This window comes from Macrotis lagotis, chromosome X, assembly GCF_037893015.1.
Source record: "Macrotis lagotis isolate mMagLag1 chromosome X, bilby.v1.9.chrom.fasta, whole genome shotgun sequence".
NCBI classification, from domain to species: Eukaryota; Metazoa; Chordata; class Mammalia; order Peramelemorphia; family Peramelidae; genus Macrotis; species Macrotis lagotis.
In genome coordinates, this window is record NC_133666.1 from 642,211,749 (window position 1) to 642,229,374 (window position 17,626).

Consider the following 17,626-nt stretch of genomic DNA (forward strand, 5'->3'; position numbering starts at 1 on the left):
TGAAGAAGTGAGTATGGAAGAAAAGATAATGTGTTTACTTCTAGATATGGTGAGTTTAAGCTGAATATTCAGTTGGGGATGTCTAAAAGGCATTTAGAGATGAGACTAGAAGACCCAGCAGCGAGACTGGGGCTGGTCAAATGGATGCTCAGAAAAGTGAAGGAGCCTGTGACAGAGACTTTCTTCTGCTGGTATGGCAGGCAAGGTAAGAGAGACAGAGCTATACATATAGATGTATATTTATGTATGCATGTGTATTTATAATCAAGCAATCCACACAAATTAATTATATTTGCATAAGTTTTCTTCTTTTTAGCAAGGCATATATATGCAAACATACATAACTGATAAATATTATACAATATATCAAATATTATGTATATATCATCTATCAGTTGTATTGTGTGTATATGTGTGTGTGTGTGTGTGTGTGTGTGTGTGTTCACATGGGTATAAATAAATGGACTCACATACAGAGATAAAATTTGCACATAAAATATTCATGTTTGTATGAGATTCCCCTTCTATCTTTAGCAAGTCTGTTTTGCCATCTGGTACCTTTCTCTTGGCAACCTATATTTTGCAGGTAGAGATAGTGACTAAATATACCAAAATTGTATGTTTCAGATAACAAAATAAAATAAAGCAGCATTTCTATCACATTGCAATAATCCAATCACAAGGATGCTCTATTTGGTAGAACAGTAAGCATGATAAAACATACAGAGAAGAACTTTCCTGTGGAGAACACTAGAAATGAAAAAAAATTTAAAGCATACCTGAGCTTGTTTTATACCATGTTTGGGAGACAAGCTTCCTGTGCTGTTCAGACTATTCACACTGCCATGGGAAGGAGTTGAACGAAGGCTATCTTTGGGTGGGGGGCTTGCAGGAAGAACAGGTACAGCACCAGGAAAAACCGTTTTTTTCCTTTTAGATGGTGGTATAAGTGATGGTGGAAGTACAGATGGAACTGGTTCTTTCTCAAGGGCTCGATATACTAGGTGCATAGCCTGGAAGTAACAATAACAGACCTATGAAAGTCAATCAACAAAGATAAAGACAAAAAAGAACATAAAGAACAGCTGTGATACCAGTTCCACATTTATGGTTCTCTGACATACTCAATTTAAGGAAGCTTGTAAACTAAAATTTAAAGAACATTTTCCCACAAATAAAAATATTTTTTCTTTCCATTCTCATATTGTTCTGCCAAACAAGAATAGATCAGTGACAGATTAGGCCCAGAGTCTGACATCTAAGGATCAGCCTAGTCTAAATATAGATATATATTATTATATCACAATAAGGTTGACCATGAGGGATAAATTGGGGGGGGGATAGAGTCTAATAATTCATAAATCTAACTGTGATCTGTATCAGAGGAGGGAGTACCCAAGATTAATAACCATAGATAGTATCACAGGAAGTTATAAAATCAGAATTTTTAAAAAAGATATCTACAGATTATCCCCGAGATAGTAGTTCTCCAAAACTATATCATATAAATTTCAAGAATTAAATTATCTAATCATCTAACTTAAGTGAATACATATTCCTCTCATTATTTCTCATCATAGCATTTTCTGAAACCATCAGAAGCATTAAGCTCCTTTAGTTTACTGCACATGTAGTAGTGGCTGTCACTACTATAAATAAAACACCAATGATTAGGTCAAAAAGGGCACTGAGCGTAAGGAAAAAAGATGAGGAAGTTGGAAAAGTAGCATGTTCAAAGGAATAAAAAAGATGTCAATGGAATCAGGACAAGGGCAGTGAGACCCTTAATAGAGAGGAAGAAAGTCAGCCATGAGAGGATGCACCAGAAATGAAAAGGGAAGGCAGCAGTGGGAAGAGAGTAAAAGGTCAGATACATCAGGGGGCAGACAAATGAGGGGAAATATGATCACTGATTCAAACAAAGGCCTGCTGCTGCCCCTAAAAGGAAAAAGACAGAAAAAGAGGGATAAACCTACACTCTAAAATCAAGAAACCCCTAAATTTCACATGTCCTTCCCTCCTCTGCATGTATAATAAAGAGTAACAAAGAAAGAAGGGCCTACCACAGCAAATTCATCTTTGTCCAAATGTCCATCTTTGTCAATATCACTGAGATCCCAGACCTACAAGAAAGGAAGATTAAAAAAAAAATCACTAAGAAAGAAAAATTTGATTTGGGAGATCCCTATTTTCACTTATTTAAATACATACCTGCAGAACTTGGGGGGGTATAAGAATGTCCAGAAACTCTAATGACCACCAAACTTAATTTTTCCAGATCAATAGAAACAAAAGTAGTGAACTGTAGCTATTAAACCTCAGAAAGCCTTAGAGAATTTGGATTCAGAGACAGAAGTATAGAGGTAAAGAATACAGATCTAATTAGAATATATTTTCAAAATAGCTCATAAGTATCTTTTATATAAATATACAGAGGCCAAATACAAAGGGGAAAACCATGCAAATACCTGGCTCTAGACAGTTTTTTGCTCCTTTTCTCCCTAACACATATGTGCCCAAAGAGTCTACACTTTTAACAACACAGATGTCTTAGCACATGGGTCCACTAACATATAACATATTAATATTCTTTTTCTATGAATTTGTCTTTTGTGCTTTATTAAACTTGAAGATTAAAATCAGACGGGTCAATTCAATTCCTAAAAATTTTCAAATGCTGAATTTTCTCAAGTTGCTAAGTTAGTACAAACTGGGCAGGTGGTGGGAAGTGTGAGGGGAGCCAGAAGGAGAAGATGCTGATGAGGACAGCATGGGAAAGAAAGATCCACAAAATGCTTTTAAATAATTACAAAATCTTTTAATTCTATAAACTCATATCAGTATTGCAAACACTATTAAAAAAGTAGTTCTGGTAGTTGGTTTTGCAAGATTTTTTTTTTGTTTACACAAAAAAGGCTTATTGGGTAACATTCAGAATTGACTGTAATGTGAAAATAAGAAGTATCAATAAAAGTTATAATACTCATTTTTAAATGTGTGGTAGTCCAGTCATTCAGTTGCATCTGACACTCTGAGATCTCATGGGTTAAAAGCATGCCAATGCTGTCCATGGGATTTTCTTGGCAAAGATACTAGAGTGGTTTGCTACTTCCCTCTCCACTAAGTTAAGGAAAACTAAAGTTAAGTGAATTGCCCAACTAGTTTGAGGTAAAATTTCAACTCAGGTCTTCCAGGTTCCAGGCTCACCCTCCTATGTATACACGTGTGTATGCATGTGTCTTTATAATATAGTACCTGTCAACAAAAATATGTGTGTGTGTGTGTGTATATATATATATATATATATATATATATATATATATATATATATATATATATAAAATATACACATATTTCAATTTATTTAAAAACGAAGTGCCTCGGGGCAGCTAGGTGGCACAGTGGATAGAGCACTGGCCTTGGAGTCAGGAGTACATGAGTTCAAATCCGGCCTCAGACACTTAATAATTACCTAGCCATGTGGCCTTGGGCAAGCCACTTAACCCCATTGCCTTGAAAAATCTAAAAAAAACAAAAACAAAAAAAAAAACCAAAAATGAAGAGCCTCATCTCATGTATTATTCCCATTTTGTAGATGAGGAAAAAGGTTAAGTGACCTTTACCTGAGTCACACAGCTTGAGTCAATTTTCTTTTTTTTTTTGCAAGGTAATAGCATTAAGTGATTTACCAAGGTCACACAGCTAGGTAATATTAGTAAGTGTCTGAGGCCTGATTTGAGGTCCTCATGACTCCATGGCCAGTGCTTTAGCCACTGCACCACTTAGCCGCCCCTTTGAGGCTAATTTCTAACTCAAATCTTTATTATTACAAGTCCAGCATTCTATCCCCTATGTCATTTCACTGCTTCCCCAGATCACAATAGAGATGTCAAACTCAAACAGAACTAGGGTCACCAAGTCATATCTGAGGATCCTTGCAGGCCACAAAATGACTTAGAAAATCACATATTAACAGTATCTGTTTCATTATAGTTTTATTTAATTTGTTAAATATTGTCCAATTTCATTTTAATCTGATTTGGACCATGTTTGGGAATGTTTTGAGCTGCAAATAAATCACAGAGAAACTGCATGTTTGACACTTCTGGATCACAAACTTAAGGCATAGTTTGAGGAGTTTACTTACAGTCCCATAGCTAAAAGCAGTATTTCAGGTACTGATGACTATTTTTTGGTGAAGATAAGCGTGTTGGTGCATGCACATATGCGCGCACATGCATACACATACACACACACACACACACACACACACACACACACAAACACACACACAGATAGTTTGCAACTGTTCTTCACCTTCAGAAGAATGTCTTGCTGGGATGCTATGGCCAATATTTTGGATAAGCTTTTCCTTACTTGGGCAGGCTAGTTGCCAAACAACAAATACTCAATCCACCATTAAAGCTTTCTCAGCTTGGTAAACCTGTCAAGAGATTTTGCTCCATTGACAGAACTTTTAAGAACCCAGGATCAGACCCATAACATGATGAACTGCTTAAAAGCACTTTAGTGCAGGAATTCTTAACACAGAGCTTTTTTTTCTTTCCATATTTCAAAATAATTGGTTTCCTTTGGAATCTTATGTATTTTATTTCACATTTCACAAAATGATTCTGAGTAGGGTCCATCCACAGGCTCTCCCAGACTGCCACAGATAAGGTGAAGATCCCTTGCTTTGGTGGAAACATCTAATAATTATACAAAACACACTTACCCTGCCCAGGATATCAAGAGGTAGCTTGGAGTTCATCAGAACTGGTTTTACTTTGTCTCCAGAAAGCAAACCATTTACAGGTAAAAGGCTTTCAAAAATTCCATCAAATTTTGCTTTTTCTTCTACCTAGTTGGTAAGAAATAGCCTGAATAAGTAAAAAAGTGTGCCTGTGTGAGTGTCAAAAATGAGCTCTTACAAGAAACTAAATGACAGATGACCATTTCTCTTGCTGAGATCAAAGATATCTTCAATACAGTTTCAGCTATGGCAACTTTTACAGGCTTCAAATGCAGAATCTTTTTTTTACTCAAATGAAAGAAATCTTCTGGAAGGCTGATTATAGATTAGGGAAGTCACTGACAATGATATGGAGAAAATATAGGATGTTGTTCCTGCTCTTACCCTGAACCATATTCATGGAAACAATCAACTTAAGTTGCTGTGGTTGAAACTGTAAAAATTAAGGTTAGTGTCTATTTATCTTATCAGTATTAATAAGAAAACATGTGAAAGAATTTTGGCTCTGCAAAAGAAAGCCACTACACTACATTTACAAGAACACTTTTACCATAAACCATGGGGGAAAAAGTAACTAAAAAATAGGTAGTGATCAAAATGAATAAATCGCCCCTAACTTTTGATTAACATTTATAGTGCAGAGACAGCATAAAAGGAAGTTATAAATTAAAATAAACTTATCATACTCTCCATTCATCTACCCATTGAGAAAACTGAAGGCTGAGAAAAAGACATCTGATCATATTAGTAAGCAATGAAGTCAATCAGCTTATAGAAATATACACCAAACAGCCTCAGTTTACATCATTATGTATTTATACTGAGATTTTTTTTGAAATACTGATAATAAAGGTTACTGACAAATGACAAGTCATAATATAAATCAAATGCAATGAAGTTTTTCATTTCCCTTCTGTATTCCAAATTTCCCTCTTCAAGAAGAAAACTACGTAGTGGAAAAAGGGTTTAAGCAGTGAGCAAAAGACTGAATTTCTACCTTTATTAAAAATAGTAGCTTACATATTACCTTTAAAGTAACACTCAAAATTTTTAAAATACAAAACCAAAAAATTCCTGAGAATATTTTCCTGCACCACCCCATGCATCCTTTTCATCTCCTTCAAAAGTAAGCCAAAACTTATTTAACTATGGGTTTTTGACCTTCTAAAATTAAATGAAGCATGGAAAAAAATCTGCCAGAGTAGTTGTTTAATGATACAGGGCATCATTTTCTTTACAAAAACATTAGTATTGTATTATCTTTCTAGTCACAACACCTTTTGTATCAAAATATCACTTTAAGTGTTGCTTGCCAGACAGGTCTTGATAAACCAAAACCTTAAGGAAACAAGATAAATGTTAGAGAAATTACAAATAAAAACTAAGGTTTAAAAAAAATCTCTGATGTCATCATGTTTGGGAGTTTATCCATGCATATAAATGGTACTGAAAACAATGTCATATCATGTATGACAGGAAAGAGATTCTAGCTGGTTATATAGTAAGAGTGAGAGATCACAGGGGAGCAGTTTTCAAATGAGGCATCACAATAAGGATGCCCCAATAAACTGACAAATTAGGTAGGTAAATATGGATGGCAATGCCATAAGAAATGGCAGAAGACAATACTAACCAACATCAATGAAATCAGAAATATTTCAAAGTGTCCAAGTCATAACAATCAAAGGATATAGAAAAAAAACATTTCTCAAAAGAAATGCAAACTATTGGGGCAGCTAGGTGGTGCAGTGGATAGAGCACCGGCCCTGGAGTCAGGAGTACCCTTCAAATCCGGCCTGCGACACTGAATAATTACCTAGCTGTGTGGCCTTGGGCAAGCCACTTAACCCCATTTGCCTTGCAAAATCCTTAAAAAAAAAAAAGCAAGTTCCAAATCATATAATAAGAGAAATGTAAAAGCAAACCAACTCTAAGGTTTTACTTTATAGTCAAATCAGCAAAGATGACAAAAGACAAAGAGTAAATAAGTGGGGGGACCCACAGCAATATAGGCCTGATAATGCATTATTGACAGAGTTGTGAACTAGCATAATCATTGTGAAAAACAATATATACTTATTCAAAGAAAAAAGATTAAAATATACTTATTCTTTAATGCAAATATTCTACTGCTAGGCAATTACACAAAGAAGTCAATAAAAAAAGTTAGGGACCTATGTACTCTAAAAAATTTATAGTAGCTCTGTTTGTAGCAGCAAAATACTGGAAACAAAAGAGATGCCTGTTGATTGTAGAACTAAAAAAAAATTGTGACACATAAATGCAAGAGAATAACACCAGGCTAAAAGAAATAAAGAATATGAAGACCACAGAGAAGCAGAGGAAGACTTCTATGAACTGAAGTAAAGTGAAGTTAAAGAGAACCAAAAAAACAATAAACAATGACTATGATAATGGAAAGAACTACAACAAAATTGAAACTGCATGCTCCAAAATTATATCCAAAAGACCTAAAAAAGGAAAGATATGAGGAATACTATTTGTTAATAAAAACATTTATAAGGGGGCAGTTAGGTAGCAGAGTGGATATCAAGTGCAGGCCAGGAATTGGGAAGACATTTTCCTAAATTCAAATCTGGCCCTAGAAAGTGACCCTGGGAAAATCAATTAACCCTTTTTGTCTCAGTTTCTTCAACTATAAAATGAATGCAGAAAGAAATGGCTAGCACTCTAGTAGTGTCTTTGCCAAGAAAACCCTAAATGGGGTCACAGAGACAGACATGACTGAATAGAAAAAAATGAAAAAGATTATTTAAATAGGACTTTAATGCTTACAAATTGCTTTGAATCTTCAACAGATTTGATCTTCACAACCACCATATGAAGTACCTGTTATTTTTAATTTCCATTTTATGGAAGGTGAAACTAGGCTTAAGAGATATTAAAAGACAGGATCAGAGTATCTGAGGTATGATTCAAATCTAGGTCTGCCTAACTCCAAGTCCAGCAGTCTACCCACGATCTAAAAAAGCCACCTAGCTACCTTATACCTCCCTCTCTTCTTTGCCCTCCTTCTGTTATAATGGATAATTCTCCAGAAAAGAAAGGAAGAAGAGATACACTGGCAAATGTAGATAATATGAAAATAAAAGACAAGAGTTTTATAAAATTTTAAAACAAATTAACAAAGTTAAATATTCACAAGTTCTCACAATTAACTTTTGCTACCTGATAACTTAGCACAGGTATAGGTGTTCAGTAATCAGGAAGAAGCATTCTATAAAAACATAAGTCTCAAAATATAATTATGAAAGCCCAGCCAATGAAACTCCTAGCTATCTGTCTTACTCTATGACTCCAAAGATGTCATTCTCTTTTTTAAAAATAATAATATCCAATATTAGACTGTGAATTCCTTAAGAGCAGGACTCTCTTTGAAACCTTGTCCATTGCAGTCCATTGCATATATATTGCATATATACAATAGGTATAAATATGCATTGACTAAGTCAACTAAGTCAACCAGTATTCTGTACAAAGTAGTTCTCAGTGAAAAATGTCTAAGAGGTATCATCATTTACAGAATAGATTGGGAGTAGTCTTAGAAACAGTCAACAGTAGGGCGGCTAGGTGGCACAGTGGGGCGGCTAGGTGGCATAGTGGATAGAGCACCGGCCTTGGAGTCAGGAGTACCTGGGTTCAAATCTGACCTCAGACACTTAATAATTACCTAGCCCTGTGGCCTTGGACAAGCCACTTAACCCCATTACCTTGCAAAATCTTAAAAATAAAAGAAAAAGAAAAAGAAACAGTCAACAGGAAATTGCCCCCAGGTGAAACTTAATGATTCCATGCTCAACTTACCCTGACAGCCCAGTGGGACTCTGCTGAAGGCGGGGTGACCAATAAAGGACTGCTAGTGTCATGCTGAAAAGGGAAACAATGTGATGTTAGTACTCACCCAATACTGTTAATATTCTTAGAATTATCATTAATAGGAAATGATATGATTGTACATGTATAACCTATATATCAGATTGCTTGCCAATTTGGGTATGGGGAGAGAAAGGAGGGAGAAAAATTAGAAACTCAAAATCTTATAAAAAATGCAATGTTGAAAATTGTTTTTATGTGTAACTGCAAAATGATCTTGTATTAAAAAAATAAGGAATGAAGGCCTTACTATTTTTACTCAAAAAAATAGCAATTGCAAAGTTTATATAAGAAGGGAAAATGAGATCCTGGCTTATAAGGATAAAAATAATAATTTAAACAACATAAAAGTTAAATTTATTTAATAAGCTTTAACAAATTTGTAATCACTTACAAATTTTGGAGGTGGAAGACTCAAATTCAGGCTGCTCAAGTTGACTTCGTGGCCATTTTGTGCACATGCTATTAGTCTCAGGGCAACATAAAAACCCTACAAATTCAAAAACATGGTTAAGTCAATAGTTGATAGAAGAATTTTTGAAATGTGCAAGTAAATGGTCTTCAGATATTGGTTTCTAGCACATTTAATTTTAATAATGCAGAAAAATATGCATTAATCTAAATCACCTGAGACTTCTTAAATTAGCTCATGACACCTGAGTATTTTTTTACATGCAATATTTGTTAAATTGTATTTTTCCTATTGCATTATATATCATGCAACTTAAAAAATATATTTTGAAATAATCTGCTCCTAAAATTTACTGAAATGCCAAATATTACATGCAATATAAATTAATCACTTAATTACAATTTATTATGTAAAATGTACTATAATTATAATTTATCATGTATTTTAACAATCAATTAAAGATTTTAAATTATTGACTAAATATAAAAACCATTCATTTATGGAATATTTTACAGTTACAAAGCATACAATACAATTAGGGTTATAGAGTGGCAATAAATGTTGTAGAACTAACTAATTAACCTCAGACCACCTGTCAACTTTATCCCCACTTGCCCTATGTGTGTGTATTATATATACCTGTTTGTCCAAGAAGCCCTTACCCTCTGGATCTGCCAGATCCCAAATCTGAAAAGAGAGAAAAGCCAGAATTAACATGACCCTCCACATGACGCATTGGATTCAAACTGAAATCTTTAACCTCTCCAAACAATAACACCCAATGTCCTCACTCCTGTTTCCCATCCCTTCTAATCCCCTTAAATGAAATGGAATATAAATGAAGTCATCATGGCATTCAGCTAAGACAGGAGTGGCAGACGCTGCCCAGGAGGGCAACATCAGTACAATTCCTGGGAAGACCACAATGAAAACAACTGAGCCCAGGCAAAACAGTGATTCTTTATTGTCATTATCTAGGATAAAATGATTAATTCTTTCTATAATGTGTTTTTTGGTCCACTCATTCTTTAAAATGAGGTTATTCAATTTCCAATTGGTTCTGGGTCTATATCTCCTTGGCTCATTATTGCATATGACTTTTATTGCATTGTGATCTGAGAAAGATGTATTCACTATTTCTGCTTTTCTGCAGTTGATCATTAGGTTTTTATGTCCTAGTACATGATCAATTTTTGTATAAGTTCCACATACTGCAGAGAAAAAGGTATATTCCTTTCTATCCCTATTCAATTTCTTCCATAAGTCTGCCATATCTCGTTTTTCTAACAATCTATTTACCTCCTTAACTTTTCTTGTTTATGATTCGATTTATCTAGATCTGAGAGTGGGAGGTTGAGGTCTCCCACTAGTAGAGTTTTGGGGTCTATGTCTTCCTGTAGTTCTTTCAGCTTCTCCTCTAAGAATCTGGATGCTATTTGCACTGAGTGCATATATATTCAGTATGGAAATAACTTCATTGTCTATGGTACCTTTTAGGAAGATAAAGTTTCCTTTCTTATCTCTTTTAATGCTATTTTTGCAGCTGCTTTGTCTGAGATAAGGATTGTTACCCCTTCTTTTTTCACTTCAGCTGAAGCAAAATATATTTTGCTCCAACCTTTTACCTTTACTCTATATGCTCTGCTTCAAATATATATGCTATATATGCTATATACACTGCTTCAAATGAGTTTCTTGTAAGCAGCATATTGTAGGATTCTGTTTTTTAATCCATTCTATTTGCTTATGGGTTTTTTTTTGGGGGGGAGTCTTTTTTAGGTTTTTGCAAGGCAAATGGGATTAAGTGGCTTGCTCAAGGCCACACAGCTAGGTAATTATTAAGTGTCTGAGACCAGATTTGAACCCAGGTACTCCTGACTCCAAGGCGCATGCTTTATCCACTATGCCACCTAGCCACCCGTTTGCTTACGTTTTAAGGGAGAGTTCATCCCATTCACATTCAAAGTTATGATTACTAATTCTTTATTGCCCTCCATGCTATCTTCCCTCTGTATTTTCCCCCTCCCCCCTTATCCATATTCCCCAGTATTTTCTTTCTGTACCCCCCTTCAGTGTAAAACAGTGATTCTTGGTGAGGAGTTAAGTCTTTTGAGTTCAAGATGCAATCTTGAAAAATACACTATTGAATCTTTACTTACCTTTCCTAGAACAATGTCTGAGAGACCTGACTTCTTCAGAAAAAGTGCAGCTTCACCAGCCCCTACTCTCCCTGTGTATGTTGGATCTACCTGTAATAAACAAAAGAGAAACATTTATACAAGAGTTCTTAAAAAGAGAAGAAATAGTAAAGCAATGTACAACTGCACCAATTTCTCCCTTCACTGGCAACCAAAGTAATAAATGAGAGTAGTAATAGCACTGGATTAAAATTTAATTCAGCTTATGAATAAATAAATAAATAAGCCTACCTGTTTGTAGTAAGACTCATATAATGGATTTCCAGTTGTAAACTGAAAATAAAACCATAGAGACTGGTAAGTTAAAAGGCTCAAACTACTGAGGAAAAAAAATCCCAATATTATTGAAATCTGCATCAGTAAATAACCAAATATCATCTGTATAATTAATCAATCACTAAACATCTACTATGTGATAGACACTGGGGATATAAATACAAAAAAAATGGAATGACTTCTCCTTATAACAAGCTTATATTACAATTGGAATAAATCCAAGGTAGAGAGGGAAGGCATGAGCTACCCACAAGAATTTATTAAGGGCCTTTTATGTATCAAGTGGTGGGGGGGAGAAGGAAGATGAGCACAAGAATCAAATAAGCCCCATTCACAAGGAGCTTACATTCCAATGGAGAAATAAGTTCATATAAAAATATATCCAGCATAAAATATGCATACATAAACAATGTAAATACAAGGTAGTCTGGGAGGGAAGGAAAAGTTCTGGGCAGGGGCAGCTAGGTAGTTCAGTGAATAGAGCACCAGTCCTGGAGTCAGGAAGACACAAGTTCAAATCCAGTCTCAGACACTTGTTGAGTAATAGCTGTGTAACCTTAGTTAAATCACTGAACCCTTTGAATATAAAAGAAAACAAAGGAAAAACAGATAGAACCAAAGCAGAAAATGGTGCTTGAGCTGCCACTTAAAGAATACTGCAAGGCCAGAAGGGGGAAGTACATTTCAGAAATGGGGGATGGATGGTCAGAGCAAAGGCATAAATAAGAGATGGAGGGTCATATGTAATTAAGTAGAAAAGTCAGCCTGGCTGGACAGAAGAATGGGGGGGGGGGGTTATGGGGGCAGGGGACAGGAATAATGTTCAGAGAGATTGAAAGACAGGTAGGGACAATGCAGGGCTTTAAAAGCTAACTAGAGGAGTTTATATTTTATCTAGAAGCACTAAGTTTTACTCTACGGAGCTAGTAGAGTTGAATGAATAGTGGAATAACATGGCCAGATTTGTTTTAATCAATTTAGTAGAAATGAATGGTTTAGCCTGAAGTTGTGTAAGAATTGATGAACAATTATTAAGCTGTTGAAAAAAATGTACTCAAAAGGTGATGAAGGTCTGAACCAAAGGAGTAGGCTGACGAAAGGGACAAAAAGAGTCACATGCAAGAGATTTTGTGAAGATGGAAACATCAATGTTTAGCAATATATGAAAATTTATGAAGATATATGGGGTGAAGGAGAATGAGAAACCAAGGATAATGACAAGGTTATGAGCCTGACAGATAGGAAAGATGGTGGTGCCACCTTTAATGAAACAGGGAAGACTGAAAGAAGGGTTTGGGGGAAAAGGTAATGAATTCAGTTTTAAATATACTGAGTTTAAGGTATCTTCAGGATATCATGTTTGAAATATTCAATAGGCAAGAGGAGCTCTGACTTCATATAAAAAATGGTACCTGGGCTGCATCTTGAAGGAAAAGAGGGATTCTATACATGAAGGTATATCCTCACCAGAGCTGTTTCAAAAAAACATTAGTTCCTTATACCAATACTATGACACAAAATTCTGCTGAACATTATTTTACCAAATATCCAAGGAATAAATCAGGTAATCAGTGAGAATGAGAGTTAACTGCTCCCAGTCACCAAATACCATGTTACAAAGAAAACGATTAACAATGTTGGAGGGAGGGATCTGTTTATAGCAAATTTGTAGCTAATAATATTGTTTTGTAATTTGTCAGTTTTAGGTAATCTTAATTACAATAGCTAAAATTTATACACTGCTTTAATGTCTGCAAAAGGCTATATATGTTATTTCACTTGATCATCATATTCATTCAAGGAGTTGGTTGGTTCTTGTCCTTCATTATCACAGAGGACCAAAATGAGACAGTGTGACTTACTAGGACTGATCAGGCCAATATAAGTTCAGAATACTCTATCACAGGTCAGGCAAAATAATCCATGTGAACAGCTGGAGTAGGTTCTCTAAATTTCCACACCTCACATTTCCTTTGAACTACTTCAATTCTGCTTTGCTCATAGAGCACAGCACCCTCTCTGAACAATCGATTCCAAAATTCTTTTTTTTTTTTTTTTTAGGCTTTTGCAAGGCAAATGGGGTTAAGTGGCTTGCCCAAAGTCACAGAGCTAGGTAATTATTAAGTATCTGAGGCCGCATTTGAACTCAGGTACTACTGACTCCAGGGCCAGTGCTCTATCCACTGCCCCACCTTGCCTCCCCAATTTCAAAATTCTTAAAGAGACCTTTAAGTGTATCCTTATCCTGTATTGCCTTTTTTCCCCCCTGCCCCATTGTGAGTGCTTGCTGTTGTGTGAATTCTCATAAAATAGTCTTGGTAAGAGTATCCTTGTTCAGCTAATTGAAGTTGTGCTCTCTCTAGTAGCATTTGAATGCTTAGCAATTAAGCTCAAGAAAAGAGCTCACTGTCTGGTAGCTTCTCCTGCCTGGTGATCTGCAGAATCTTCCTAGATGCTGTTATTAACCCCATTTTACAGATGAGGACAATGAGGCTGTGAGAGATTATGTGACTTGCCCAAGATGGTCCCTACAGACATCACCACAAAAGAAATAGTAACATCCTGATTCTAAATTTTCTAACCATGAGATTTCATCTATTCCTAAATTTCGGAATCTCTCTGCCACATTCTTTACAGTTCAGTCACAAGGTAGCCCCACATTAATCATTAAACTCCACTTGAAGGGCTGGGAGTGTTGGGAGTAGAAGGGAGGAGGAGGGAATTGAGTAAAACCTTTTTTGTGTCTGAAAACATCGGAATACCCTAGCCTCCATCATGTTTGATAAGAAGCCTTTCCAAGTTTTCTTTAATCTTATCGCCTTCGTACTGAAATTATCCTGTGTTTATTCTGTTTATATCATATTTGTACATAATTGTTTGCATGTGATCTGTGTGAACTTCTTTGTATCCCCAGTGCTTAGCACAGTGACTGCTACATAGGAAGTGCTTAATAAAACTTTATTGATTGATATCCTTATTGATTGATATCCTGATTGATATCCAACTCATCCATGCCTTCTCATCCTCTGCAATTCTTATCATGGGGGACCCCAAACATCCTGGGGGCCTTCTCTTGGATCACAGGACATTGCTTGAATACCAAAACTGTCCATTAATTATCCTTTACTATTGCATATCTAACTCATGGATCGATCACATAGTTCTCTGATGACAAAATTTCCAACAGCAGTGTCAAACTCAAATAAAGAAATATCCCAACAGTCTGTATACTGACCTAGAAAGGCACAAATCAACATTATCTACTGTACTGTTATGTATTTTGCTAAGAATTTCCAAATTCTATTCTAGTGCATAGCTGAGGATTTTCTTCTCCATCTTTCACCACTTCTACCAACTAATGTGCAGCAACTGGGTTCCACTATTCAGTACCTTTTCTCTGCACTATCAGTAATATTCAATTTCAGTTATTCAGAGATTGAAGAATTCTATGGTTCATAGACATAAATCACCAGAAGACTAAAAGAAAGCTCTTTGTTTCACAAGAAAGCCTGGAGTCATTAAAAGAACTTGGGGACTTCCCAAAGTAGTGCAACCCAGCCTCTTCTTCCTGTTCAATGCTGGGCCAGCCCCAATAATGTTTATTTTCAGTGCCTGTTCAGGTTGCCCACATTAGCACTCTATTGGTTTTCCATCTAACTGCAGAGAATCTTCAGGATAACAGACTCCCTTCATCCATTTGGTATTTCTGTTGTGGATAACAGTTATATTGAATTTTTCTGAATTATTATAAATTTTTATAAAATTTTTACTGTAATTATGAATTATCACGAGTTTCTGAGTTATGATTTTAAAATAAACTAAAATGACAATAAAATCAAATAAGCCTGAGTAGAAAGTATGCTTCTCACAATGACTGAATTCTCTGCAAGGCCTGAGAGTTATTGTCCATCTTCCTTAGTCTAAGAATAATTAACAAGTCACTGTAATATACTGTCATAGAGGGACCACCAAACATGCTGGGGGGCCTTCTCTTAGATCTCAGGACATTGTATTTCAACTATTTCAAGTTTGTTCTTGCTAATGACACAAAACCTCACCCACAGCAAAAATTTTATTTAAAAAAAAAAAGAAAAAGAAAAAGAAAACTGGTTTTAGGTCCATGACAGAAAAGTTCAGGTCCTTATCCAAGGGGGGGGGGGGGGGATGGAGGAGGGGAAGGGGAAGGCACTAAGGTATTTGTGAAATTTCTTTGAATGTAATTACACAAGTATCAAGTTAGTGCATTTCTTTAGGGTCTATCCTCCATCAGACTACAAGTTTTGGCAGGGCCAAACTCAGGGCCTTGCCATCAAAATGTTCAACACACAAGAGCTTGTAGATGGATTTAAAAGACCATCTTACATTTCTAATAAAGAAAACTTCAATAGTCCATATGAAAAGTTATTGCCTGGGGCGGCTAGGTGGCACAGTGGATAGAGCACTGGCCCTGGAGTCAGGAGTACCTGAGTCCAAATCTGGCCTTAGACACATAATAATTACCTAGCTATGTGGCCTTGGGCAAGCCACTTAACCCCATTTGCCTTGCAAAAACCTAAAAAAAAAAAAAAATCATAGAGGGCAAAACAATGAATGTTGAAAAGCTATCTTTGCATGTAAACGGAAAAAAAAAGAAAAAAGAAATCATAATGGTCTGACTAAACTTGAAGAATACTTTAAATTACCTTACTCAAATTAACCAAACACTAATTTTCTATAACTACTGATCAATTTAATGATTGCAGTCAAGTCTGCTCCTGTATTTAACTAATTAATAGAAGAAAGAGGGGGACAGCTAGGTGGCGCAGTGGATAGAGCACCAGCCCTGGAGTCAGGAGGACCTAAGTTCAAATGTGACCTCAGACACTTAATAATTGCCTAGCTATGTGACCTTGGGCAAGTCACTTAACCCTACTACCTTAAATAAATTTTAAAAAAAATTTAAAAAGAAGTATGAGCAAAAACAAGAGGAAAAGTTCATATTATGGTTGGTTAAAAAAAAGGAGGGGAAAAGGGAATGAATTAGGTGTTAGCCATAAGATCAAATATGAAAAGAAAGGAACTAGTAGAATCATGTAGTTTAAACCCCTCAATTTATGGATGGGAAGCTAAGTCCCAGAGAGGAAAGAGGATTTGTGCTAAGGGTCAGAGAGTTGGGATTAAACCAATATCCTAACTCCAAGCACAGGGCTCTCTCTTATAAAGCATGAAGCAGTATAAAGTGGGGAGAAGAGAAATAACAAGTGGAGAACCAAGATCCTAACCAGAATCTTCTTATCCAACAACTGAGTTTCTTTCCACAATAACGAAGCTAAGGGACCCAGGTTCTTGTCCTGATTCTGTCAATAACTACCCAGTTCTGTGTCACTGAGCAAAAAAAAAACCAGCTAACTTTTAGATCATCTGTAAAAAAGGAACAATAATATAGTCAGGTAGAGGTATCATGAATAAAGACCTTAGATTCAGAATGATGATGATGTTGCTTTCCTTTCATTTCAGAAAAAAATTATCACTTGCTTGTCATGGCATCACCTCCCAGATATCATGGTCTTCTTTGAGAATGAAGGAAAAATATGATGACAAGCCACACTGTACCAAGCCCAGGGACACCACATAGAAAAGTGAAAGACAGTCCCTGCTTTCAAGAAGCTGACAATCTAAAGAGAAAGACGATGATGTTTATTCTTCATTCTCAAAGAAGACCATGACATCTGGGAGGTGATGCCATTACAACCACATGAAATGGATTTCGGGGGGGGGGGGGGCTGTGCTAAATCACCAGCTTTACTTTCTCCTTCAGGGTCATCTGGGTCCAGGGGCAAGATATGAATCAGGATGATTGGAGATGGCCCAGATGCCAGGCAATCACGGTTAAGTGACTTGGCCAAGGCACACAGATAGCAAGTGTCAAGTTTCTGAGGTTGGATTCTAACTGTCCTCCTGACTCCAAGGCAGTGCTCCATCCACTGCATCACCTAGAGACAACATGCTAGCAACTAGATACAAACCAAGCTATATACAGGATACAGAGGAAATACTTTACAGAGAAGGCATTTGAACTAAGAGGTGTTGGAGAAGGCTTCCTTTGAGAGATTT

At 36.0% G+C, this 17,626-nt stretch overlaps 1 protein-coding gene across 1 annotated transcript in view; it reads right to left on the minus strand.

The window, feature by feature from the left end:
• Positions 1-17,626, minus strand: part of EPS15L1 (epidermal growth factor receptor pathway substrate 15 like 1) — a 135,220-nt gene that overhangs the window by 103,779 nt on the left and 13,815 nt on the right. The window contains exons 2-9 of the mRNA XM_074204388.1: positions 11,489-11,530; positions 11,219-11,308; positions 9,699-9,746; positions 9,042-9,137; positions 8,579-8,641; positions 4,736-4,861; positions 2,064-2,123; positions 780-1,013 (exon numbers count right to left, since the gene is read on the minus strand). Of these exons, the coding sequence (XP_074060489.1) occupies positions 780-1,013; positions 2,064-2,123; positions 4,736-4,861; positions 8,579-8,641; positions 9,042-9,137; positions 9,699-9,746; positions 11,219-11,308; positions 11,489-11,530 (759 nt within the window). The remainder of the gene's footprint in view (positions 1-779; positions 1,014-2,063; positions 2,124-4,735; positions 4,862-8,578; positions 8,642-9,041; positions 9,138-9,698; positions 9,747-11,218; positions 11,309-11,488; positions 11,531-17,626) is intronic.